The sequence below is a fragment of the Theropithecus gelada genome, chromosome 9, assembly GCF_003255815.1.
Source record: "Theropithecus gelada isolate Dixy chromosome 9, Tgel_1.0, whole genome shotgun sequence".
NCBI classification, from domain to species: Eukaryota; Metazoa; Chordata; class Mammalia; order Primates; family Cercopithecidae; genus Theropithecus; species Theropithecus gelada.
The window spans coordinates 23,028,270-23,054,231 of NC_037677.1; the positions used below are offsets into that span (position 1 = coordinate 23,028,270).

Below are 25,962 nucleotides of genomic sequence, written 5' to 3' on the forward strand. Positions count from 1 at the left end.
GAGGACTGTCACATTTGTCTCACTGTAAAGAGTATTTCATGAATTGAGATAGCTATAGTAAGATTGAAAAGGAAGAATCAGCAAGCCTTGGTGAAGGAGATACGGGTGGCTGGGGGGAAAAGGAGAATCCAAAGAAGGCTTATTTAACTGGTATCTATTTTCCTCCAGCATAAAGCTAATGCGCCTACAGAAGGTAATTTGTAGTCACAGAAGTGCATCTATAGACCCCCCTCTTTTTCAGCCGTTAGTACACAGTTGGTTTCTGACACTTTCCAGCTTTTACTCCTCCACAATTGAATTGATTGGCAGAGCAGTGGGTTGGAGAATAGGAATAAAGCTTGACTGCTAGCTGGCTGTGTGGGCAGAACGGGGAAGGGAAGGGGGAAGAGGAGAGGAAAGGGATTCCAATTTCTCTGGCTATATACTTTTGTGGCATGAGGTGCATGTGTCTTTTGATGTTAATTTTGATGTTCTATCCTAACCTTCTGCATTATAGATTGTTGGTATTTTTATATGTGTAGAGTCTTTATAAATTTTGAATACATATGACATGTGGATTGAAAATGCTCTCTCTTTGAAAGGAACTTTTAGAGAGAATTCTGAGGAACAGTACAGTGTTTGGGGGTTCTCAGGGCAAGTGTCTCCTAAAGAATGAGTTTAGCCGAGTCATTAATGTAAACAGTTGAGGGGAAGGGGGATTGGGAGGCAAGGGATATATAGGTAGTAGAAACAGAAAGATAACAAGGCATGCTTGAGAGAGCTGTGAGTAGTGTCAAGTGCAAGGGAAGGTGGAGGAGATGAAGTCTTAGTCAAAAACATACTTGAACTGCCATCACTAAACTGTAGAAGATCAGGTCAGTGTTTCCCGGATTTGAAAATAGAAACCGTGTTTTAAATTTAACACTGGTAAGATGAAATTGTGCTTTTGCTGTGTCCTGACATATTCTGTTCATTTGTCTAGACACATTTTGCATAATCAACGGAAACCATTGGATGAGTGGTTAAATATAAGATAAATGAGTTATAGGTCTGAATCAATCACTTTTGTATGAGCTAATTGTCATAACTTGGGGACTGCTTGCATGAGTGGCTTTATTGTTAGTGCTTATTTTTTTTTTTTTTTTTGAGACGGAGTCTCGCTCTGTCGCCCAGGCTGGAGTGCAGTGGCGGGATCTCAGCTCACTGCAAGCTCCGCCTCCCGGGTTCACGCCATTCTCCTGCCTCAGCCTCCAGAGTAGCTGGGACTACAGGCGCCCGCCACCTCGCCCGGCTAGTTTTTTGTATTTTTTAGTAGAGACGGGGTTTCACCGGGTTAGCCAGGATGGTCTCGATCTCCTGACCTTGTGATCCGCCCGTCTCGGCCTCCCAAAGTGCTGGGATTACAGGCTTGAGCCACCGCGCCCGGCCTGTTAGTGCTTATTAATACCTTGTGGTATACATAACCTTTTTTTTTTTCAACTCAGTTGTATATTTCTTCCACCCATCCTGCCTCTCCTACCTTGCCCCACTACCACAAAGAAGAAGAAGAAAGGCGGCATGGTCCTATCTCTATGAAAATCTGCCACTCTCATTTTTGGTTTTTGGGTGAGGAGGTACGGTGCTGCAAGATGGGAAGAATATGTGATATATTAATATGTACATCACTGAGGAGAATTGCAATACATTCCTTTTATAGTCAGGTGGAAGTTTTAGGAAAAGCTTTGCTTCTACACACACACAGACACACAGACACACACACACACATATATATATACTTTTAAAAAAATATAATAATCTCGCTATGTCATACAGGCTGGAGTGCAGTAGTGCGATCTCAGCCTCAGTTCACTGCAACCTCCACCTCCCAGGTTCAAGCGATTCTCCTGCCTCAGCCTCCCAAGTAGCAGGGACTACAGGTGCATGCCACCATGCCTGACTAATTTTTGTATTTTTAGTGGAGACAGGGTTTCACTGTGTTGGCCAGGCTGGTCTCGAACTCCTGACCTCAGGTGATCTGCCCACCTCAACCTCCCGGAGTGCTGGGATTATAGGCGTAAGCTACCATGCTGGGCTTCACCAAGATATTTTGACCTTATGGATGCTATAAATCATATAATCTTTTTTCCTTTATCTTTGTGGATTCATGCAAAAGCCAGAGCCAAACTTGTGGCTCTGATTTATTATTTATTTATTTATTTATTTATTTATTTTTTGAGACGGAATCTCGCTCTGTCTCCCAGGCTGGAGTGCAGTGGCTGGATCTTGGGTCACTGCAGCCTCCTCCTCCTGGGTTCAAGCATTTCTCCTGCCTCAGCTTCCTGAGTAGCTGGGACTATAGGCGTGCACCACCATGTCTGGCTAATTTTTGTATTTTTAGTAGAGGTGGGGTTTCACCACGTTGGCCAGAATGATCTTGATCTCCTGACCTTGTGATCCACCCTCCTCGGCCTCCCAAAGTGCTGGGATTACAGGCCTGAGCCACTGCGCCTAGCCTCTTGTGGCTCTAATTTATTATGTAGTACTCTGTGGTCTGTATATTAACATCTTGCCTTTATCTTTTATATTATGTGATAAAACCCTGATTTTTGTATTTTGAATTTTCTTGTTTAACTGTACACATTTTTGTACTGGTATAGCAATAGCTAATGGTGTTTCCCTAGACCAATGAAATTGGCATCTTTTTAGGGAGAGAGGGTTAGATTGGCTCTCAGGCTCCGGAATTTTAAAAAAATTCACCAGATAGTGCTGGTGTCCAGCTAGAATTTTTTTTTCTTTTGGATTCCACACCAAAAACTTAAGCCATAAAAGAAAAAATAAACAGAATGATGTCAAACTGAAAAACTTCTGCAAAACAAAGGAAACAGTCAACAAAATGTAACAACCTGTGGTCTGGGAAAACATATTTGCAAACTGTTGATCTGTTAAGGGGTTAATATCCAAAATTCATGAAGAACTCAAACAATTCAGTAATAGAAAAATAATCTGATTAGAGAATGGGCAAAAGACTTGAACAGACATTTTTTCAAAGAAGACATAAGGATGGCTGACAGGTATATGAAAAGGTACTCAACAGCATTAGTCATGGGGAAATGCAGATCAAAACCACTGTAGGCGCCACCTCACACCCCTTAGGGTGGCTATCATAAAAAAAGTGAAGTAGTAACAAATGTTGGCGAGGGTGTGGAGAAAATGGACCCCTTGTACACTGTTGGTGGGAGTGGATTGGTGCAGCCGTGATGGAAAATAGTATGGAGGTTGCTAAAGAAATGAAAAATAGAAGTAGTGTATGACCCAGCAATTCCTTATCTGGTCATATACCCAAAGGAAGTGAAATCACCACCTTATAAAGATATCTGCACTCCCATGTTCATTGCAGCGTTATTTACATTAGCCAAGCTGTGGAAACAACCTGAATGTCCACTGATAGATGAATGGATAAAGAACATGTGATATGTATATATAATGGAATATTATTCAGCCTTAAAATGCAGATACTGCCATTTGCCACAACATGAATGACCTGGAGGCAGTATGCTAAGTGAAATAAGCCAGAAACAGGGAGAAAAATATTGCATGATCTCATATGTGGAATCTTACAAAAAATTTTAAAAGAAGAGTCAAATATACAGAGTGAATAAAAGAGTGGTTACCAGGAGCAAGTGGGTGGAGGATGGGAAATGTAGGTGAGGGGTAACAAAATAGCAAGTGTAGGATGAAAGAGCTTAGAGATCTAATGTATAACATGTAGCTAATAAAAGGACTGTAGCTAATATTTGGAATTCCGGCTAAATGAATAGATTTTTAGCTGTTCTTGCCACAAAAACAAACCAAAAAAAAAAAAAAAAAAGTAACTATATGGGGTGACATATATCTTAATTTGCTTCACTGAGGTAACCATTTTGCCTTCTATATGAATCCCATAACATCAAATTGTACGCTTTAAATATATATAATAAAATGTATTTAAAAAAATGGAATAAAATATGTGGTTGATATAAAAAGAATAAAAGCTCACCAGGTAGTGCTGATGTCCACCTAGAGTTGAGAATCAATTTTCTGGAGCAAGAGTGGGCAGGTGTTTCCTGTAAAGGGCCAGATAGTAAATATTTTAGGCTTTGCATGCCATATGGTCTGACACAATTACTCAACTCTGCTATTGTAGTAAGAAAACCATAGATGATATGTAAAGGAATGGATGTGGCCATGTTGTAGTAAAATGTTATTTGCAAAAATGGAGAGAAGTATTTGGCCCAAGGGACATAGTTTCTTGACCTTTATTTTACAGCCTGAATTTTAATTACTATGCTAGAATCTAATGGTAGTGGTTGATGACAGACCAAAACTGTATTGGTATGGCCCACATACTGAGATGAATGCCTTTTTAAAAATGCTTTTGTATCCTGTTAATTGGTGTTAGATTTCTAAGTGATTAAATTATCTATTTGCCTGGGATCTGATATGATAATTTATTAATATAATACTTTTATCTTTTTGTCTCATTTTTATTTTATAATGTACATGTGTGAACAGAATATCCCTCTGTTCACATCTCAGATTTTTTTGGAATAGCAGTAATGTAGAAAATTCAGTTGATTACAGTAGAGATTGATACTTACAGTTTTGTAATTTTTATACTTTTCCAGAGCAGATTAAGAAATTAGGATACACATAATTTGTCAGGTAGTGTCATACTGGTCCTGATTTTTAGTTTGGAAAATGTGACTAATGAATCACTAGGCTGGATATAGCTAAGACTAATTCTGTGAAGCTGTGTTGTAAGCTGGCTTAAGTGAGTGTCTTAGTCTGTTTGTGTTGCTACAAAGGAATACTTCAGGCTGGCTAATTTATTTGACTCATGGTTCTGCAGGCCGTATAAGAAGCATGGTGCCAACATCTGCTTCTGATGAGGGCTTCAAGTTGCTTCCACTTGTAGCTGAAGGGAAGGAAGCTGACATTTGCAGAAATCTCTTGGGAAGAAGCAAGGTGGGGAGGTGCTAGACACTTTTTAACAACCAGCCCTTTGGAAGTAACAGAGCAAGAATTTACCTGAGGACCCCAAGCCATTCATGAGGAATCCTCCCCCATGATCCAGACACCTCCCATTAGGATCTACCTCCAGCATTGGGGATCATATTTCAACATGAGGTTTGAGGGGACCAACATCTAAACTACAGCAGTGAGGAAATATATAATCGGTAGGACAAGGTACTTTTGCTAGTATTCATAGAATCTTGAATTTTGTTGTTTTTTTTTTGATACAGGATCTCTCTATGTCACCCTGGCTGGAGTGCAGGGGTGTGATCATAGCTCACTGTAGCCTCAAAGTCCTGGGTTCCAGCAGTCCTCTTGCCTCAGCCTTCCAAGTAGCTGGAACTACAGGCACGTGCTACCATTTTTACCGTCTTTACCATCTTTAAAGTGCTAACTTTAAAGATTTTTTTATTTTTATTTTTTGTAGAGACAGGGTTTTGCTGTGTTCCTCTGTCTACTCGCAAACTCCTGGCCTCAAGTGATCCTCCTCCCTTGACCTCCCAAAGCATTGGGATTACAGGTGTGAGCCGCCAAGCCTGGCACGATTTTTTTTTTCTTTAAAGCAGAAGTACTTCTTTTTCTCAAGTCAGTTAAGGGTGGTGCTGATTGTGACAGTGTTAACTACCACCCTGCCTAGTAGTTTGTTAAAAGATGCATTATACTGCTTGAGTAATTTCCTAGTAAAGTTACCCTTTTTTTTTTTTTCTTTATTTTTGTTTTTGAGACAGGGTCCTGCTGTCGCCCAGGCTGGAGTGCAGTGGTGTGATCTCGGCTCACTGCAGCCTCAAACTCCTGGGCTCAAGCAGTCCTCCTACCTCAGCCTCCCCGGTAGCTAGGACTATAGGCTTATGCCACCATGCCTGGCTAATTTTTATATTTTTGTAGAGACAGGGTTTTGTCATATTCTCCAGGCTAGTCTCGAACTCCTTGGCTCAAGCAATCCACTTTCCTCAACTTCCCAAAGTGCTGGGATTACAGGCGTCAGCCACCATGCCTGGCTAGTTAAATTTATGTGGGCATGAATTAAAGATGTGATTTTGTCACTTCAGTGAAGGATAACCTAGAAATGTGTTAAATGTTTAATTTTTGTTTCTTCCATTTATAGAACCCTATGTGTAGAACATCAATTGTTTCATAGATCAAAAACATTCTCAGTTATCCTGAGAATATTTTCTTTCTCACTCTCCTCTCTTTACCCTCCCAGTGAATTAAAATTCATGTGGTTTGCAGAGTGGTTAATGATGACTTGGAGTGGTTCATCTTAGAGGCCACATTAGAATTATACTTTGTTCATTTTTAGAATTATAAATGGAGGCAGTGTGGCATAGTGGCAGACTGGTCTTTGGGAGACGTAGTGGTTCTATTTTTCCTAGCAGTGTTATCTTGAGCAAGTTACTTAACCACGACAAATTTCTTTTTCCTCTTTTTTTGCTAGGCTAAGTGGGATATTTCACTTAAAGCTGTCTTTCTTGTGTAGATATCACAGAATACATATTACAACAGAATCCTTGTCTCCTTTTTTGTGTCCTCTGATTTCCACAATCTAGTTTATAAAACTGCACCTGAAGTGATATTTCTAAAGCCTAAAACTAGTCATATTTTTTCTTCGTAAAAATTCTTCAGTGTTTCCCCACTAGCCGTACACTGAAATCCACATTCCCTAAAATGCTCTCAAGGGCCTGTAGTGTTTCTCGAGCCCTGTAGTATATTCCCCCATTGCGTCTACTGTTATAGGCTTACTCACCTTTAAACCGATACTGTTCATTTCATTCTACTTGGAACCCTATCTTCTGCTTCTTCCTCTTCCCTTCCCCTAAACTGCTTCTGATGTTTAGAACATTAGGTGAAATGAAGTTCCCATACCTCAGATGCATATGAAAGATTAAGAGTTGGCCAGGCGCAGTGGCTCACGCCTGTAATCCCAGCACTTCGGGAGGCTGAGGTGGGTAGATCATGAGGTTAGGAGTTTGAGACCAGCCTGGCCAAGATGGTGAAACCCCATCTCTACTAAAAATACAAAAATTAGCTGGGCTTGGTGGCAGGCACTCGTAATCCTAGCTACTCGGGAGGCTGAGGCAGGAGAATCGCTTGAACCCAGGAGGCAGAGGTTGCAGCGAGCCGAGATCGTGCCACTACACTCTAGCCTGGGTGACAGAGCAAGACTCTGTCTCAAAAAAAAAAAAAAAAAAAAAAGATTAAGAACTGTGTAAAGATCAGTATCGGTGCCTTCATCTGTGAAACCAAGATATCTGCTTAGGTTACTGTGAAAATGCTTTGAAAACTAAGCTGGGTGTGGTGGCTCATGCCTGTAATCCCAGCACTTTTGGAGGCTGAGGCAGGTGGATCACTTGAGGCCGGGAATTTGAGACCAGCCTGGGCAACATGAGGAAACCCTATCTCTACTAAAAATACAAAAATTAGCTGAGTGTGGTGGCACACATTTGTAATCCCAGCTACTCAAGAGACTGAGGCATGTGAATCGCTTGAACCTTGGAGGCAGAGGTTGCAGTGAGCTAAGATGGATCGCACCACTGCAGTGTAGCCTGGGCAACACAGTGAGACTCTGTCTCAAAAACAAAAACACCAAAAAAAGAAAATTAAATTCTAATTATATGTAACTGTTAACAGTATTGCTGTCAAGTATATATTTTGGGTATTTGTAAGAAGACATCATTTCCTAATGTTTAAAGTTAAAGATTATTCTAATTGTGAATAGAGTTGTGTCCCCCTGCCATCCTTACGTTGAAGCCTCAAACCCGTCTCCCCCACCATGTGACTGTATTGGAGCTAGGGCCTTTAAGGAGGTGAATAAGGAGGTTAAATGAGGTCGTAAGGCCGGAGCCCTGATCCCACAGAACTAGTGTACTTATAAAAGAGGAAGTCACAACAGAGATTGGTCTCTCTCTGCCATGTGAGGACACAGCGAGAAGGTAGCTGTCTGCAAGCCAGGAAGAAATCCCTTGCTAGAACCAGACCCTACTGGAACTTTGATTGTGGACTTCCTGGCCTTCAGAACTATTCTCTTGTTGAAGCCATGCAGTGGTATTTTGTTAATGGCAGCCCAAGCCGACTACTACAGATTAAAATATAATTTCCTTGTGGGAAAGGCCAACTAGAGTGATTTCTCAGGTAACATTTTAATGAGTAACACAACCAGCTGTAAATTCCTGGACTAGTTTAGAAAACAGCCTCAGCAATTTGACAATTATCTTAGTAGATCTTTTGTCTATGTAACTAGGGGGGTATTACTGTAAATTGTTACTTTCTGGTTCAGCCAAGACCCTTTTTATGAAAGTACTTTCTCCTCCCATATAAAAGTTAAATCGTTTAGGATGCATTTGGCTATAAGTAATACAACTCAGTTAACTTAAACAGTAAGGAACATTTACTATTTCATGTAACAAATTCCAAGGTAGGAATTTAGTGTTAGGGTTAGGGTTAATTCTTCAGCTCAGTATCATCAAGGATTCACATTCTTTACATTTTCACCCTCATTTTTGGTGGGGCGGTAGGGAGGTACTGTTAGCCTTATTCTTAGTCTCCTGGTATCTGCAAGATGGTTGCAACAAAAATGTTACATGGTTATTGTGGATCATTTGGAAAATGTCACAAGAGGGAAAGGATGAAAACATAAATCACTCATAATCCAACTATTTACATGCGTTATCTTCTCATTGGCATATTAGTTTGTACAGGTACTAATTATATCAAACAAAATTAGGTCACACTGTTTACACAAATATATGTTGTTCTTTTCCATTAAGATACTATCAAGAGGCCAGGCACATTGGCTCACACCTGTAATCCTAGCACTTTGGGATGCTGAAGCGGGTGTATTGCCTGAGGTCAAGAGTTCTAGACCAGGCTGGCTAACATGGTTAAACCCTGTCTCTACTAAAAATACAAAAAGCCAGGTGTGGCGGCTCACACCTGTAGTCCCAGCTACTCGGGAGGCGGAGGCAGGAGAATCGCTTGAACCTGGGAGGCAGAGGTTGCAGTGAGCCGAGATTGCGCCACTATACTCCAGCCTGGGTAACAGAGCAAGACTCTGTCTCAAAAAAAACAAAAAAACAAAAAAAAAACTATGAAGAGAATTATCCATGTCATTAAAATTCTCAGTAAAAATGGACTGGGCACAGTGGCTCATGCCTGTAATCCTAGCAGTTTAGGAGGCTGAGGCAGGAGGATTCCTTGAGCTCAGGAGTTCGAGACCAGACTGGGCAACATGGTGAGATCCAGTCTTTACAAAAAATACAAAAACTGCCAGGTGTGGTGGTATATGCTTATAGTGCCAGCTACTTGAGAGGATCCCTCGAGCCCAGGATTTCAAGGCTGCAGTGAGCCGTAATTGTGCCACTGCACTCTAGCCTGGACCCTGTCTCAAAAAAAAAAAAAAAAAAAAAAAAAATTCTTAGTAAAAATTTTTTTTTTTTTCTTGAGACGGAGTCTCGCTCTTTTGCCCAGGCTGGAGTGCAGTGGCACGATCTCAGCTCACTGCAAGCCCTGCCTCTTGGGTTCACGCCATTCTCCTGCCTCAGCCTCCCAAGTAGCTGGGACTAGAGGCGCCTGCCACAATGCCTGGCTACTTTTTTGTATTTTTAGTAGAGATGGGGTTTCACCATGTTAGCCAGGATGGTCTCCATCTCCTGACCTCGTGAGCCGCCTGCCTTGGCCTCCCAAAATGCTGGGATTACATGTGTGAGCCACCGCACCTGGCCATAAAAATATTTTTTCCCTTCAAGTAATGATTGTTGAAAAAGTTGGATACAGAAAAATAAAATATTAAAAATTACCCATATCTCACAACTCAGAAATAACCACTCATATATCATATATTTCCTTTTAGAACATTTGTGTGTATGTATTTAAAATTAGATATAGAATAATTTTTTTTTTCCTATGGTAACAGGGTCTAACTCTCTCACTGAGGCTGGAGTGCAGTGGTGTGATCATGGCTCATTAGACCCTCAACCTTCTGGGCTTAAGTGATCCTTCCATCTTAGCCTCCCAAGTAGCTGGGACCACAGGTGTGCACCACCACAGCCTGCTAGTTTTTAAATTTGTTGTAGAGATGAGGTCTTGCTGTGTTGCTCAGGCTGGTCTTGAACTCCTGAACTCAAGTGATCCTTCCGCTTGGGTCTCCAAAAGTGCTGGAATTACAGGTGTGAGCTATTGTGCCTGACTAATTTTAGTTTTTTGAGGAATCTTCATACCATTCTTCATAGTGGCTGTACTAATTTACATTTCAACCAACAGGATACAAGTGTTCCCCTTTCTCCACGTCCTCTCTAGCATCCTTTATTGCCTGTCTTTTTGATATAAGCCATTTTAACTGGGGGTGAGATGATATTGCATTGTGGTTTTTTAAAAAATTTTTTTGAGATGGAGTCTCGCTCTGTCACCCAGGTTGGAGTGCATGGCACTGCAGCCTCTGCCTCCTGGGTTCAGGTGATTCTCATGCCTCAGCCTCTTGGGTAGCTGGGATTACAGGTGAGTGCCACCACACCTGACTAATTTTTGTATTTTTAGTAGAGGTGGGGTTTCACCATGTTGGCCAGGCTGTTCTCGAAGTCCTAACCTCAAGTGATTTGCCTGCCTTGGTCTCCCAAAGGGCTGGGATTACAGGCTTGAGCTACTGCACCCGGCTTACTTTTTTTATTTTTAGTAGAGACAGGGTTTCACTGTGTTGCCTAGGCTGGTCTCGAACTCCTGACCTCAGGTGATCCGCCTGCCTTGGCCTCCCAAAGTGCTGGCATTACAGGCGTGAGCCACCGTTCCTGGTCTGTTGCATTGTGGTTTTGATTTGTGTTTCTCTGATTAATGATGTTGAGCATTTTTTCACATACCTGTTTGCCATTTGTATGTCTTCTTGTGTGTGTATGTGTGTGTGTGTGTGTGTGTATATGTGTATGTGTTTTGTATGTCGTCTTTTTAGAAGTATCTGTTCAGATCTTTTGCCATTTTCTTTTTGGATTATTTGGTTTTTGCTATTGCATTGTATGAGTTCCTTATATATTCTGATTATTAGTCCTGTGTCAGATGGATAGTTTGCAAATATTTTCTCCCATCTGTGGATTGTCATTTTACTTTGTTGATTATTTCCTTTCTTGTGCAGAAGCTTTTTAGCTTTATGTAATTCCATTTGACTATTTTTGCTTTGTTGCCTGTGCTTTTGAGGTTGTCATTTTTTATTTACTAGATGATATTCCAGTATATTATGTTTTTTTCTTTTCTTTCTTTCTTTCTTTCTTTCTTTTTTTTTTTTTTTTTGAGATGGAGTCTCTCTCTGTCACCCAGGCTGGAGTGCAGTGGTGTGATCTCAGCTCGCTGCAACCTCCACCTTCCGGGTTCAAGCAATTCTCCTGCCTCACCCTCCTGAGTAGCTGGGAATACAGGCGTGTGCCACCATGCCCGGGTAATTTTTGTTTTTTTTTTTTTTAGCAGAGCCGGGGTTTCACTATGTTGGCCAGGCTGGTCTCGAACTCCTGACCTCAGGTATCCACCCACTTTGGCCTCCCAAAGTGCTGGATTACAGGCGTGAGCCACCATACCCGACCCCAGTATATTAATTTTTTAATAATTTGTCATTGGCTATTCAGATCTCTTCTAGTTTTTTTGGTGTTGTAAATAAAGGTGGCATGAACATCCTTGAACATACAGATTTTTCGCATTTGGCCATTTATTTCTTTTGGGTGAATTTCTTGTAGTGAAGTGTGTGTGTGTATGTATATATACACACACACACACATATATTTAAATTTTGTGATATACATTATCTGATTGTATTTTTTTAGTAGTACATGATAGTATTTGCCCAAGCTATATTCTTGATCATCATGGCTCTTGCTACATAATTCCTTTTAAGAAGAATTAAAATTATATGAGAAGATAACTTGTTAACATGGAAGGAGTTAATGGAAGGAAGCGAATGTTTTGGACTAATATGAGCTGTTTTCTATTAGTAATACTTAAGTATTTAACAGATTATGTGTTTGAATGTAGTTCTTTCTAGAGCTGGGGTTTTTCAGGTTTTGTAGTAAGACTGTTTTTGAAATATAAGCCTTGTAGTATGGCGTAGGATGGTAAAAGAATTAGTTTGGGGAAAGCGTCATTGTCTTAGGCTATAGCTGTGGTCAAACTTAAAATTTCAGAGGCTAATTATCTAGTTACTGGGAATGTTCTGGGGATGCAGATTGAAGTGAAAAGGTTTAAAAATACTCTGCATTATGGTTGAACTTGGAATTCTGTATACTGAATATGTATGTTAGCAGTCGATTGTTCTGTGTTGCTCTCCTGTTAAAGAAGAGAGTACGCCCCAGCTGGCATTCCTGTCAGTCACAACTGTATGACACCACAGGCAGCAGAGGCTTCCCTAGACGTTGCTGGGAATGAACGGGCTCCCAGAGCCCTTGGCAGTTGTGTAAGTGGGAGGCGGTAGGGAAGCTGTGTTAAAGCTTGTAATGAAAGGTCTCAACCTGAATTGTTAGGCAAAAAACTTATTTTTTTTGCTGGATACTTGCCATAACCTGGTAGGATTTCTTTTTAGTTTTCACTTTGATTGGAGTAGGCATTCTGTTGGAGAAAATGAGATCCTTTTAGTGGTAGCTAGGCATTGCATATATGTGTGCCCTGGTCCCCATGACTGTACTGTAATAGATTATTTGTCAGTAATGAACCAGCATTTGGCCCATGTGCTCTTTTTTCCCTGATCCTGTCCTCTCTCTCCATGAAGTGATTATGGATTCTTCCTGGAAGGTTTCTTTTTTTTTTTTTTTTTTTTTTTTTTTTGAGACGGAGTCTCGCTCTGTCGCCCAGGCTGGAGTGCAGTGGCCGGATCTCAGCTCACTGCAAGCTCCGCCTCCCGGGTTCACGCCATTCTCCGGCCTCAGCCTCCCGAGTAGCTGGGACTACAGGCGCCCGCCACCTCGCCCGGCTAGTTTTTTGTATTTCTTAATAGAGACGGGGTTTCACCGTGTTAGCCAGGATGGTCTCGATCTCCTGACCTCGTGATCCGCCCGTCTGGGCCTCCCAAAGTGCTGGGATTACAGGCTTGAGCCACCGCGCCCGGCCTGGAAGGTTTCTCAGGTCTGTAACCTACCAAAGCGTTTGTTGGCCTTCAGCAAAGTAGATGCTTGTTTTTGTGTACTTTATAGTGTATAATATTCTTCTTGCCACAGGTATTAAAACCTGAGATTTTAAATCCTTTCCATCGGTGTTAACATACTTTATTGTTTAAAAGGCCTTAAATCGAGAACTGTTTCTTGTATACTGTATTTCATGAATTCTAGTAACTGCCCCTCCCCTACTTAGTATCTCTGAAATTGGGAAACATTTTACAAGTAATCATGTCCTTAAAAAGTCATCAGCCAGTCAGCGGTCATGGCATATTTGTCATTGTTTGTGCTTATGTGAATTTGGTTGTTTTTACTTGTGGCTTAACTGGATTATTGCACCCTTAACCTTTTGAACAACAAACCATTTAAGGACCATTGGAGGATAGGATAGAAGCCAAGTTTTTGTCGTAAAACATTTTTTTGGCATCTTCTGGTAAAATCAATAAATTAGCTTCATCAGCATTTGCAGAATTGGGGTTGGCAGCTTGGAAGAAAATCATGGGAAGAAAACTCTGGAAATAGCTGTGCAACGTTATTTTAGATGTTCCATTATTTGTAATGGGAAGTTCACAGCGTCAACTATTAATATATAGTATTCTTGCCACAATGTTCAATATGAATCTAATCATGAGGAAACAATCAGATAAATCCCGGTTGTAGGATTTTTTACAAGATGCCTGGATTTTAAAAATAATTTCTATGTTTTGAAAGGAAAAAAGGGTCAGGGTTGGGAGTGTGTTCTATATTTAAGGATACGAAATAGAAATATGACTGTCAACAGCTGTGAACAATCTTTGATTAGATCTTAGATCATATGGAATAAAATAAAACATACGTAAAGAGATTTTTTTTTTTTCTTTGAGACGGAGTCTCACTTTGTCGCCCAGGCTGGAGTGTAGTGGCACTATCTCGGCTCAATGCAACCTCTGCCTCCTGGGTTCAAGCGATTCTCATGCCTCAGCCTCCCGAGTAGCTGGGATTACAGGTGCCCACCACCACTCTTGGCTAATTTTTGTATTTTTAGTAGAGATGGGGTTTCACCATGCTGGCCAGGCTGCTCTTGAACTCCTGACCTTAAGCCGTCCACCTGCCTGGGCCTCCCAAAGTGCTGGGATTACAGACGTGAGCCACCATGCCCAGCCACAGAAAGATGTTTTTTTTTTTTTTTTTTTTTTGGAAGTTGGAGAAATTTGGGTATAGGTTTGGATTAGAGATAAGTTAAAAGTTAGACAAATATGGTGTGACAGATGTGACATTTCTAGAAAGAATGGGAGGAGAGTTAAAGACGTGGAAACAAAATGGTAGACAACTTTAAAAAATGCACGAGACCCTTGTTTTGTTATGTAAGTGGAGTTATTAGACTGTTGTCAGTCCCAGCAACTCAGGAAGCTGAGGTGGGAGGATCCGTTGAACCCAGGAGATCAAGGCTGCAGTGAGCTGTGATTGTGCCACTGCCCTCCAGCCTTGGGTACAGAGAAAGACTCTGTCTCTAAAATTACAGAATGGGTAAAATATTTGAACATTTTATCAAGGAAGAAATGGACGCCACACAAGCACTTGAAAACATTGTGATTTGATAGCAAAATGGAGATTAAAACCATAATGAGATATCATTATATACCTACTAGAATATTTAAAATTAAAAAGACTGACCATACCAAGTGTTGTCAAGGATGTGGGGCACTAGAATTTTCTTAAGTTTCTAGTGAGAATGCCAAATAATATTGTTTCTGTTTTTTGTAAAATAGTTTGGTGGTTTCTTTTTCTTTCTTTCTTTCTTTCTTTCTTTTTTTTTTTTAAAGGAGACAGGGTCTTGTTCTGTTGCTCAGACTTAGAGTGTAGCGGTGCAGTCACAGCTCATTGCAGCCTCAACCTCCCTGGCCCAACTGATCCTCCCACCTTAAGCTCCCAAGTAGCTGGGACCACAGGCACATGCTACCAGGCCTATCTGATTTTTTATTTTTGTAGAGACAGGATCTCACTATGTTGCTCAGGCTGGTCTCGAACTCCTGAGCTTAAGCAGTCCTCTCACGTTGACCTCCCAAAATGCTGAGATTACAGTCATGAGCCACCATGCCCAACTGGTAGTTTCTTACAATGTTAAATGTACACTTAACTTACCATGTGACTCAGCAGTTGTTATCTTTAGGTATTACCCAAAATAAATGAAAACGTATATCCACACAAAGACCTTCTACTCAAATATTCATAGTAGCCCAGAACTGGAAACAACCCAAATGTCCATGAGCTGATAAATGGAGAAACAAATTGTGATACATCCATACAATAGAATACTACTTAGCGGTAACAAGGATGAATCTTAAGGGCATTCTGCTAAGTGGAAGAAGCCAGATACAGAAGACTATAGCTTTCAATTCCATTTATATGAAACTCTAGAAAAGGCAAAACTGTTGTGACAGAAGAGAAGTCAGTTTTTTCCAGGGTCCCGAGGATGGGGAGGGAGTTATGAGGGAAATGTTCTTTATCATGGTGGTTATACTACTGTACCCATTTATCAAAGCACATTGAATTGTAAGCTGAAAGTTTAACAATTTTAATATATGCACTTCATACTTAATATTAATGATGACCTCCCCTCCTCATCCAAGAAAAAAATGAGATGATCCATAGCATCCTACAAAAGTTGCTAGTGACTTTTTGGTTTTTTTTTTAACTTTTTAATATTGTTATGAAGTCTTAAATGTAAACATTTTGTGTGTTTCTTTCCATCGCAGTTATGATCCTCATTGATCCTTACATTGAGCCCTTTGGACATGACGCTAGAAAATTCCTTTGTGGCTTTTTTTTGTTGTTTATTTACTTAAATTGACACATAAAAATTGTTATTTATTTATGGTGTAAAATATTTTTTGAAATGTGCATACATTGTGGAATGTCTAAGTTAAGCTAACATACCTTGCTTCACATACTTTCTTTTTGTGGTGAGAACCTTAAAATTTACTCTCAGCAATTTTCAAGTATACAATATGTTACTGTTAACTATAGTCACTGTATTGTAACCAGGTACCTTTTGATATAGAGCCTGTTTTAGGTGCATCACTATACGGATAACGGGTGGTGCTCCATGGCTACTAGACAGTCTTTATTCTTAGATCTTTTCATTGGACAGAGCTGGGATATTAAGATATGATATGATAAATACATTTTAGGTTTAAACTGGTGCTTTTAGTTTAAGTCTAGAACTATAGGATTCTTTCTTAACCTGGCTTTTCTTATGTCAGAATCTGTTTTGAACCATGCCCCAAATCTCAGTTCTCAATGACTTAATTAATGGTTTGCTATATCCCACCCTGTGCAAATAACAGTATCAGGGTAATAATTTCAGTACTAACACCAACAATAAAGAGACTAAAAACAATTTTTTTTTTTTTTTTTTTTTTTTTTTTTTTTAGTTTTTCCTTCCCCTCTTTCAATTACTTTTGTTCTAATGGTAAATCCTATTAAGAATGTACAATCGAATTACTGTGCTTTGAAGCCACTTCTAGAGTGCTTTCTCTCTGGTTAAGACCGCTAATTGGATGCACAGTTAGGCTCATTTGATTAATTTACCTTTACTTTGGTGTAATTCCTTTTTAAATTTAAATTTTGTTTTATAATTGTGTGAATTATTTACAGGCATACTTCTCTTTATTGGGCTTTGCTTTACTGCGCTTTGCAGACTGCATGTTCTACAAATTGAAGGTTTCTGGCAACCTTGCATCGAGCAAGTCTATTGGTGCCATTTTTGTAAGGGCATGTGCTTACAGTATGTCTCCGTCATATTTTGGTAATTCTTAAAATATTTCACACCTTTTTATTATTACTGTATCTGTTATGGTGATATTTGATGTTACTACTGTAATCGTTTTGGGGCACCACAAACTGCACTCATGTGAGATGGTGAACTTAATAATTGTGTGTTCTGACTGTACCACCAACCGACCATTCCCTCTGGCTCTCCCTCTCTTTGAGCCTCCCTATTGCCTGAGATGCAGCAATGTTGAAATTGGACCAATTCATAACCCTATGTTGTCCTCTAAGTGTTCAAGTGAAAGAATTGCATGTTTCTCATTTAAAATAAAAAACTACAAATGGGAGCTTAGCGAGGAAGGCAAGTCAAAAACTGAGATAGGCCGAACATTATGCCTCTTGCTCCAAACATTAGCTAAGTTGTGAATGCAAAGGAAAAGTTCTTGAAGGACATTAAAAGGGCTAGTCCACTGAACACGTGAATCATAAGAAAGAGAAAAGCTGGCTGGGCGCGGTGGCTCATGCCTGTAATCCCAGCACTTTGGGAGGCCCAGGCGGGTGGAATCACAAGGGTCAGGAGTTCGAGACCAGCCTGGCCAGCATGGTGAAACCCCGTCTCTAATAAAAATACAAACAATAGCCGGGCATGGTGGCTCATGACTGTAGTCCCAGCTACTCGGGAGGCTGAGGCAGGAGAATTGCTTGAACCCAGCAGGCGGAGTTTGCAGTGAGCCGAGATCGCTCCATTGTACTCTAGCCTGGGTGACAGAGTGAGACTTCGTCTCAAAAAAAAAAAAAAAAAAAAGCCTTATTGCTGATAGGGAGAAAGTTTTAGTGGTCTGGATAGAAAGTCAAACCAGTCTGGGCACGGTGGCTCACTCCTGTAATCCCAGCACTTTGGGAAGCTGAGGTGGGCGGATCACTTGAGGTCAGGAGTTCCAGACCAGCCTGGACAACATGATGACATCTTGTCTCTACTAAAAATCAAAAAAATTAGCCAGGCCAGCTACTTGGGAGGCTGAGGCAGGAGAATGTCTTGAACCCGGGAGGTGGAGGTTGCAGTGAGCCAAGATTGTGACAGTGCACTCCAGCCTGAGCGACAGCGCGAGGCTCTGTCTCCCCTCCAACACAAAAAAAGGTCAAACTAGCCAAGGTATTCCCTTAAGCCAAAGCCTAATTCAGAACGAGGCCCTGTTCAGTTCTCTGAAGGCTGAGAGAGGTGAGGTGAGAAAGCTACAGAAGGAAAGTTGGAACCTAGCAGAGGTGGGTTCATGAGGTTTAAGGAAAGCAGCCATCTCTATAATGTCAAAGTGCAAGGTAAAGCACTAAATGCTGATGGAGAAGCTGCAGCAAGTTACCCAGAAGATCTAGCTAAGATTATTGAAGGTTGCTACACTTAATGACAGATTTTCAATGTAGACGAAACAGTCTTCTATTGGGAGAAGATGCCATCTAGGGCTTTTACAGGGGAGAGAGGAGAAGCCCATGCCTGGCCTTCAAAGGCCAGGCTGACTCTCTTGTTAGGGGCTAATGCAGCTGGTGACTTTAAGTTGAAGCTGGTGCTCATTTGCCATTCTGAAAATCCTAGGGCCCTTAGAATTATGCTAAAGCTGCTCTGCTTGTGCTCTTTAACCAGAACAACCAAGCCTGCATGATGGCATATCTGTTTACAGCATAGTTTATGGAATCTTTTAAGGCAACTATTGAGACCTGCTCAGATAAAAATATTCCATTCAAAATATTACTGCTCATTGACAGTGCACTTAGTCATCCAAGAGCTCTGATGGTGATGTATAAGGAGATTAATGTTGTTTTCATGCCTACTAACACATACTTATTTTGTAGCCCCACAGAGTAATTTTGGCTTTCTAATATTACTATTTAAGAAATACATTTCATAAGGCTATAGCTGCCTTAGATAGTGACTCCTCTGATGGACTTGGGAAAAGTAAATTGAAAACTTTCTGGAAAGGATTCACCATTCTAGATGCCATTAGGAATATTAGTAATTCGTGGGAGGAGGTCAGAATATCAACATTAACAGGATTTTGGAAGAAGTTGATTCCAACCCTTATGGATTATGCTGAGGGGTTCAAGACTTCAGTGGAGGAAGTAACTGCAGATATGGTGGAAACAGCAAGAGAACTAGAATTAGAAGTGGAGCCTGAAGATGTGGCTCAATTGCTGCAATCTCACAAGAAAACTTGAATGGATGAGTTGCTCCTTATGGGTGAATAAAGGAAGTAGTTTCTTGAGATGGAATACTGTTCCTGCTGAAGACGCTGTGACCTTGTTGAAATGACAACAAAGGATTTGGAATATTACATAAACTTAGTTGATAAAACATTGGTAGGCTTGAAAGGATTGACTCATTAAAACAATTTTTTTTTTTGAGACAGAGTTTTGCTCTTGTTGTCTAAGTTGGGGTGCAGTGGCACGATCTCGGCTCACTACCACCTCTGCCTCCTGGGCTCAAGTGATTCTCCTGCCTCAGCCTCCTGAGTAGCTGAGATTATAGGCCTACACCACCATGCCCAGCCGGTTTTTGTATTTTCAGTAGAGACGGGGTTTCACCATGTTGACTGGGCTGGTCTCGAACTCGTGACCTCAGGTGATCCTCCCGCCTTGGCCTCCCAAAGTGCTGGGATTACAGGTGTGAGCCACTGCTCCCAGCCAAATTTTTTTTTTTTTTTTTTTTTTCCCGGAGAGAGGTTCTCACTGTGTTGCCCAGGCTGTCCTCAAACTCTTGGGCTTAAGCAGTTCTCCTGCCTCAGTCTCCCAACTGGCCAGTATTACAGGTACAAGCTGCCACCACACCCAGGCTTGATTTCAGTTTTGAGAGAAGTCCTCCTGAGGGTAAAATGCTATCAAATACTGCATGCTGTAGAGAAATCTTGTTAAAGGAAAAGTCAGTAGATGCAGCAAATTTCATTGCTGTCTTATTTTAAAAAATTGCCCCAGCTATCCCAACCTTCAAAAACCCCACTCTGATCAGTCAGCAACCATCAGCGTGGAGGCAAGGCCCTCCACCAGCACACAAATATTAGGACTCTCTAAAGGCTCTGAAGATAGTTAGCATTCTTTTTTAAGCAATAAAGTATTTTTAGTTAAGGCATGTACCTAGTTTTTTTAGACATAGTACTATCGCACATTTAATAGACTACAGCATAATATAAACATAACTTTTATATATACACTGTCTCTAGCCAAAACCGCAGTATCTTTGCAGTGTGCCTATATGTGGTTCCAAAGAGAAATCTGTGAAACAAGATATGCTTAAGGGATTCTATCTACTATCCATGTTTTCTCTATCCTATTTATTACCTCTCCTCCTGCATGTGATTTTTTTTTTTTAATGTCAAGGTTTATCTTTCCTTTAAAAAAATAAGCATGTATTTTCATATTTCCTTCTGTTAAGAAGTAGCATATTATACACATTTTTTCCCCACATTGTGTGTTTTTTTTTTTTTTTTCACCTTAGCAATATTCTGGAGATCATGGAGTCATGGTAACAGAGATATTCCTTGAATTCCTTGTCCTTATTACGGCAGTATAATACTCTATTGTGTGGAGATATCATAGCTTATTCAAACAGTCCCCTGCATATGGGTTGTTTCCAGTCTTCTGCTGTTACAGATAGTGCTGCAGTGAATAACTGTGTACATATCTTTTTGTATTTTTGCCAGTGATTTTTTGAGATATATACCTAAAAGTGAGCTTACTGGGTCAGAAAGTAAATCTATGTGTAATACTGCTGGATATCACTAACCAGTGAGTCAGAGTTTTTTCTCACAGCTTTGCTGAGTGTCTTATCAGACTTTTGTATATTTGCCATTTGGGCGAGTGAGAAACAGTATCTCATATTGGTTTGCACTTGCATTTCTTTCCTATAATGAGTGAGGTTGAACATCTTTTCAGTGGTTCCATTGCTTTTTTGTTGAGCTTTCTGTTAGATCTCTGTTCCCTTTTTTTTTCTGTGTAGAACTGGAAGGGACATGAGACCATTTTGTTTAGTCTCTGAGTTCATGACACTGATACCTAGAGAAAGAAATGATTTTCCTGAAGTTGTGAGTAGGTAGGATAGCCTTTTTTTTTTTTTTTTTTTCATTTTTAGATTATATGTTAGTGATATTTACTCTTTCTGGTATAAGTTATTGATGCCCCTTCTCACCCACATACAGTTTGTCACCTTTTAACTTTGCTCCTCTTTGAGGAGTTCTTGCCTTCGGACTGAGTTATCTATAGGAGTTTGGGAAGAAGGGGTGGGTAGGGAAGGAATTGGAGCAGTAAGATTCACAGTAGATTTTGTGGGGCATGATGGGCTTGAATCATCATAGATAACAAGGAGGTTGGATTTCTCATGGTGGTTAGTGGGCACAGGAATATAAGGCAGATTGGATTTAGTCCATTTCATTGTAAGTGGATTGGGAGCTTGAGGCTGACGGTAAAGTCCTTAGGATGTAATGCAGTGAATTGGTGATGGAAATGGTCTAGGCAAGGAGAACCAATTGGTGCAGTGTGTCTCTGATACTGTGACTACAGTTAGTGGCCCCTCTAGTGGATGAGCTATTGAGGAGAGAGTGGTTCCCAGCTGGCACATGGGGATTTCTGCCATGGCTTAATTCAGTAGTATCCTGAGACTATCATATTGGTACAGCGAGGTTTTTTTTTAATTTTTATTTTTGATTGAGCTTCTCTATTAAAATAATATAACTTTGCCTTTCTGTAGAATATATGTTTAATGCAAGTTAATCTAAATAAGTATTTGTTGTTTTTATTCTTATTTCAGGCTACAGACAAGAGGAAAGCTTTAGAAGAGACCAAAGCCTATACAACCCAATCTCTAGCTAGTGTTGCTTATCAAATAAATGCATTGGCCAACAATGTACTCCAGTTGCTGGATATCCAAGCCTCTCAGCTTCGGAGAATGGAGTCTTCCATCAATCATATCTCACAGGTAACAGCTTATAAAATGCTTTAAATTCAATTTCATTAAACTGCAGCATATGCCAAAGAAGTAAATAGCCCGCATGTATGGATTTCTGACTCATCTTACTGGTGATAATCACTATCATGTTTTAGTTTGGTAAACCTGCTGTTTTTCTTTTAGTCCTTTTTTTATCATGAATAAGTAAATATAACATAAAATTGACCATTTTAACCATTTTTAAGTGTGTAATTCAGTAGCATTAAGTACACTCACATTGTACAACTGCCACCATTGTCCTACTCTTAAGAGCTTTTCTGATGTAAAGTTATTTGTACATAATTAAAGAAGAGAATTTTTGTAAGTTTTGACACAGATGTATACCCAGGTGACCAACACATTCAAGATAATGAACCATCCCCTCTCCCCGTGCCAAATTTCTTCATTTTCCTACGTAATCCCTCCCTCCTGTCCCCTGTCCTTAGGGTTTCTGTCCCTAGAGATTAGTTTAAATTTTCTAAATTTTTATATAAATGGAGTCATATAGTATTTACTATTTTTTTTTTGGTCTGGGATGTTTTACTGTGCATAATTATTTTGAGATTCATTCATGTTTTTGCATGTAAAAGTAGTTCACTCTTTATTGCTGAGTAGTTTCTATTGTTACACATTTTGTTTATGTGTTTACATGTTGATGGAAATCTGGGTTGTTTTTAGGTTTTGGCTATTACAGATCCCATGAGAACATTTGTATGCAAATCTTTGTATGGTCATATGCTTTTATTTCTTTTGGGTAAATACCTCTGTGCAGAATGGATAGGTCATGTGGTAGGTGTCTGTTTGACTTTAGAAGAACCTGCCAAATTGTTTTCCAAAGTGGTTATACCACTTAGTTTGCTGAGTGTTCTTATCAGGAATGGGTGATGAATTTTATCAAACGTTTTTTTGCATTTGTTGAAATGTTCATATATGTGTGTGTGTGTGTATGTATGTATATGTCTATTAATATGGTGAATTACATTGGTTTGTGTGTGTATTAGAAATTTTTGCTTCTGTACTCTTGAGTGCTATTGGGCTGTGGTTTTCTTTTCTTGTAGTGCCTTTGTCTGGTTTTGGTGTCAGTGTAATGCTGGTTTTATTGACTATATTGGGCAGTGTTCCCTCTGGACCTGGAGTATTCTTGGTGAAAACGATTTTAACTACATATTTAGTTTCTTTTGTGGATACAAGCCTATTCTGTTTATCTGTTTTTCCTTGAGTGAGCTTTTTGTCTTTCTAGGAATTTAGCTATTTCACCTAAGTTGACAGATTTATTTGCATAAAACTTTTGTAATAATCCCCCTGCTTTTTTTTTTTTTTTGAGACAAGAGTCTTGCTCTGTTGCCCAGGCTGGAGTGCAATGGTGTGATCTTGGCTCACTGCAACCTCTACCTCCTGGGTTCAAGCAATTCTTCTGCCTCAGCCTCCCAAGTAGCTAGGATTACAGGCCATCGCCACCACGCCCAGCTAATTTTTTGTATTTTTAGTAGAGATGGGGTTTTGCCATGTTGACCAGGCTGGTCTCGAATTCCTGACCTCAGGTGATCCACCCACGTTGGCCTCCCAAAGTGTTGGGATTTCAGGCGTGAACCACGGCACCCTGCCTAATCCCTTATTTTAAAAATATCTGTAGAATCTATAATAATTTCACATTGCTCATTCTTCATATTGGTAACTGGTGTCATCTTTCTTTTTTAAACTAATCATTATGGCTAGTTTACCAACTTTATCAATATTAAAAAACATCTTTGGCCTTATTAATTTTCTATTTTTTTGTTTTCTGTTGCATTGATTTCCATGTGACCTTTATTATTTCTTTTTCTTTTGCTTACCTTGGGATTGATTTGCTCTTATTTTATACTGTTTTGTTTTTTTTTGAGATGGAGTCTTGCTCTGATGCCCAGGCTGGAGTGCAGTGGCGTGATCTTGGCTCACTGCAACCTCCATCTTCCAGGTTCGGGCCTTTCTTGTGCCTTACCTTTCCAAGTAACTGGGATTACAGGTGCACCCCATGCCCAGCTAACTTTTTGTATTTTTAGTAGAGGTGGGGTTTCACCGTGTTGGCCAGGCTGGTCTCAAACTCATGGGCTCAAGTGATCTGCCTTCCTTGGTCTCCCAAAGTGGTAGGATTGCAGGTGTGAGCCACCACACCTGGCCTTATTTTATACTTTATTAAGGTGAAAGCCAAGGTCATTTACTTGAGACCCTTAATCTTTTCTAACATAGGTGTTTAGCTCTGTAAATGTCCCTCTAAATAGTGTATTATTGGGAGGTCGAGGCGGGTGGATCATGAGGTTAGGAGTTCAAGACCACCCTGGCCAAGATGGTGAAACCCTATCTCTACTGAAAATACAAAAATTAGCCGAATGTGGTGGTGGGCACCTGTAATCCCAGCTACTCCCTCGGGAGGCTGAGGCAGATAATTGCTTGAATCTGCAGTGGGCCGAGATCGTGCCACTGCACTCCAGCCTGGGTGACAGAGTGAGACTCTGTCTCAAAAAAAAAAAAAAAAAAAAAAAAAAATTAAATAAAAAAAAAGTGCATTAGCTGTATCTCATACATTTAGATATGTTGTGCTTTCATTTTCATTTAGCTCAAAATAATTTCTAAGTTTGCTTTTTTATTTCTTTCTGACCCAGGGGTTATTGGAAATGTGTTACTTAGTTTGCAAGTATTTTGGGGTTTTGCAAGGATATTTCTGCTGTTGATTTCTAATTTAATTTCTTACTGGTCAGAAAAATATACCTCATAGGATTTTTTTTTTTTTTTTTTTTTACATTAAGTAGTTTCCCCCCCAGCTTTATTGAGGTATGGTTGATATAAAAAGCATATACATTTAAGATGTACTGTGTGATGTTTTGAGATGCATATACATTGTGAAATGATTACCACCATCAAGCTGACTAGCGTATCTATCACCTCACACAGCTACTTTTTTTATGTGCAGCGAGAGCATTTAAGATCGCCTCTTTTAGCAAATGTCAAGTCTGTAACACTGTATTATTAACTATAGTCATCATGCTGTGCATTAGATCTCCAGAACTTATTCATCCTGCATAGCTAAAACTTTATACCCTTTGAGCAACAGCTCCCCTTTTCCCTTACTCCCAATCCCTGACAACCACCATTCTACTCTCTGCTTCATTGAGCTTTGATTTTTTTAGATTCCACATCTGAAAAAGTGAGATCAGTTTTTGTCCATCTGCGCCTAGCTTATTTCACTTACCATAAGGTCCTTCCCAGTTTGTGTCATGTTGCAAATAACAGGATTTTCTTTTTTTAAGATGAATAATAGGAATAATAGTCCATTTAAATAAATGTATATGTATACCTGCCTCCCATATTTTCTTTATTCACCCAATGATAGACACCTAGATTGATGCTGTGTCTCGGCTATTCTGAATAATACTTTATATGCTTTGAGTGCTTTCATATTTATTAAGAATTGTTATATATCCCAGAATATGCTCTGTCTTGGTAAATGTTTTGTGTGTATTTGAGAAGAATATGTATTTTTCTCTGGTTGGGTGGAATGTCTATAAATCTCATTAGGTCAAGTTGGTTGATAATAATTCAGTTCTTTTGTGTCTTTACTGATTCTGTCTGATTTATCAATTATTAAGGGAGGTAAATTGAAATCTCCAAATATAATTTTGAATGTCTATTTTTCTTTGCATTTTTGTCTTTTTTCTGTTTCATGTATTTTGAAGTGATGTTATATTAGGTACACAAATGCTTTGGTTTGTTAGGTCCTCTTGATGAATGGACCCTTTATCTTTGTAAAGAGACTGTTTTTATCTTGGTAGTATTCTTCAGAAATCTGTTTTGTCTGATGTGAATACAGCCATTCCAGCTTTCCTTTTATCTTCTTTTTCTGCCTCCTTGTGTGTTAATGGAGTGATTTTTTTTTGGGTGGGGGGCTGATTTGCTGTAACACTTTGTTCTGCGTCTCTCTTTTATTATTTCATTCATGTTTGCCTTAGGGCTTCTGGTAAACATCTTTAAACTTATTAATATCACTTGAAGGTACACTATGTTATTACTTCAGGAGTGTGCTAAGACTTTGTAATAGTTGATACCACTTCTCTCCTGTCTTAGGGCTGTTGGTGTCATGGACTTTCT

The 25,962-nt window shown here is 39.8% G+C and overlaps 1 protein-coding gene across 19 annotated transcripts in view; it reads left to right on the forward strand.

Moving 5' to 3' along the window:
* The window catches only part of ABI1 (abl interactor 1), a 118,626-nt gene that overhangs the window by 16,265 nt on the left and 76,399 nt on the right, over nucleotides 1–25,962 (forward strand). For 18 of the 19 annotated variants that reach the window (XM_025395432.1, XM_025395437.1, XM_025395433.1 and 15 more), the window contains exon 2: nucleotides 21,664–21,831. In XM_025395432.1, coding sequence (XP_025251217.1) covers nucleotides 21,664–21,831 — 168 coding nt within the window. Of the gene's footprint in view, nucleotides 1–5,437; nucleotides 5,489–21,663; nucleotides 21,832–25,962 lie in introns of all 19 variants that reach the window. The other variant, XM_025395434.1, reaches the window with a different exon arrangement.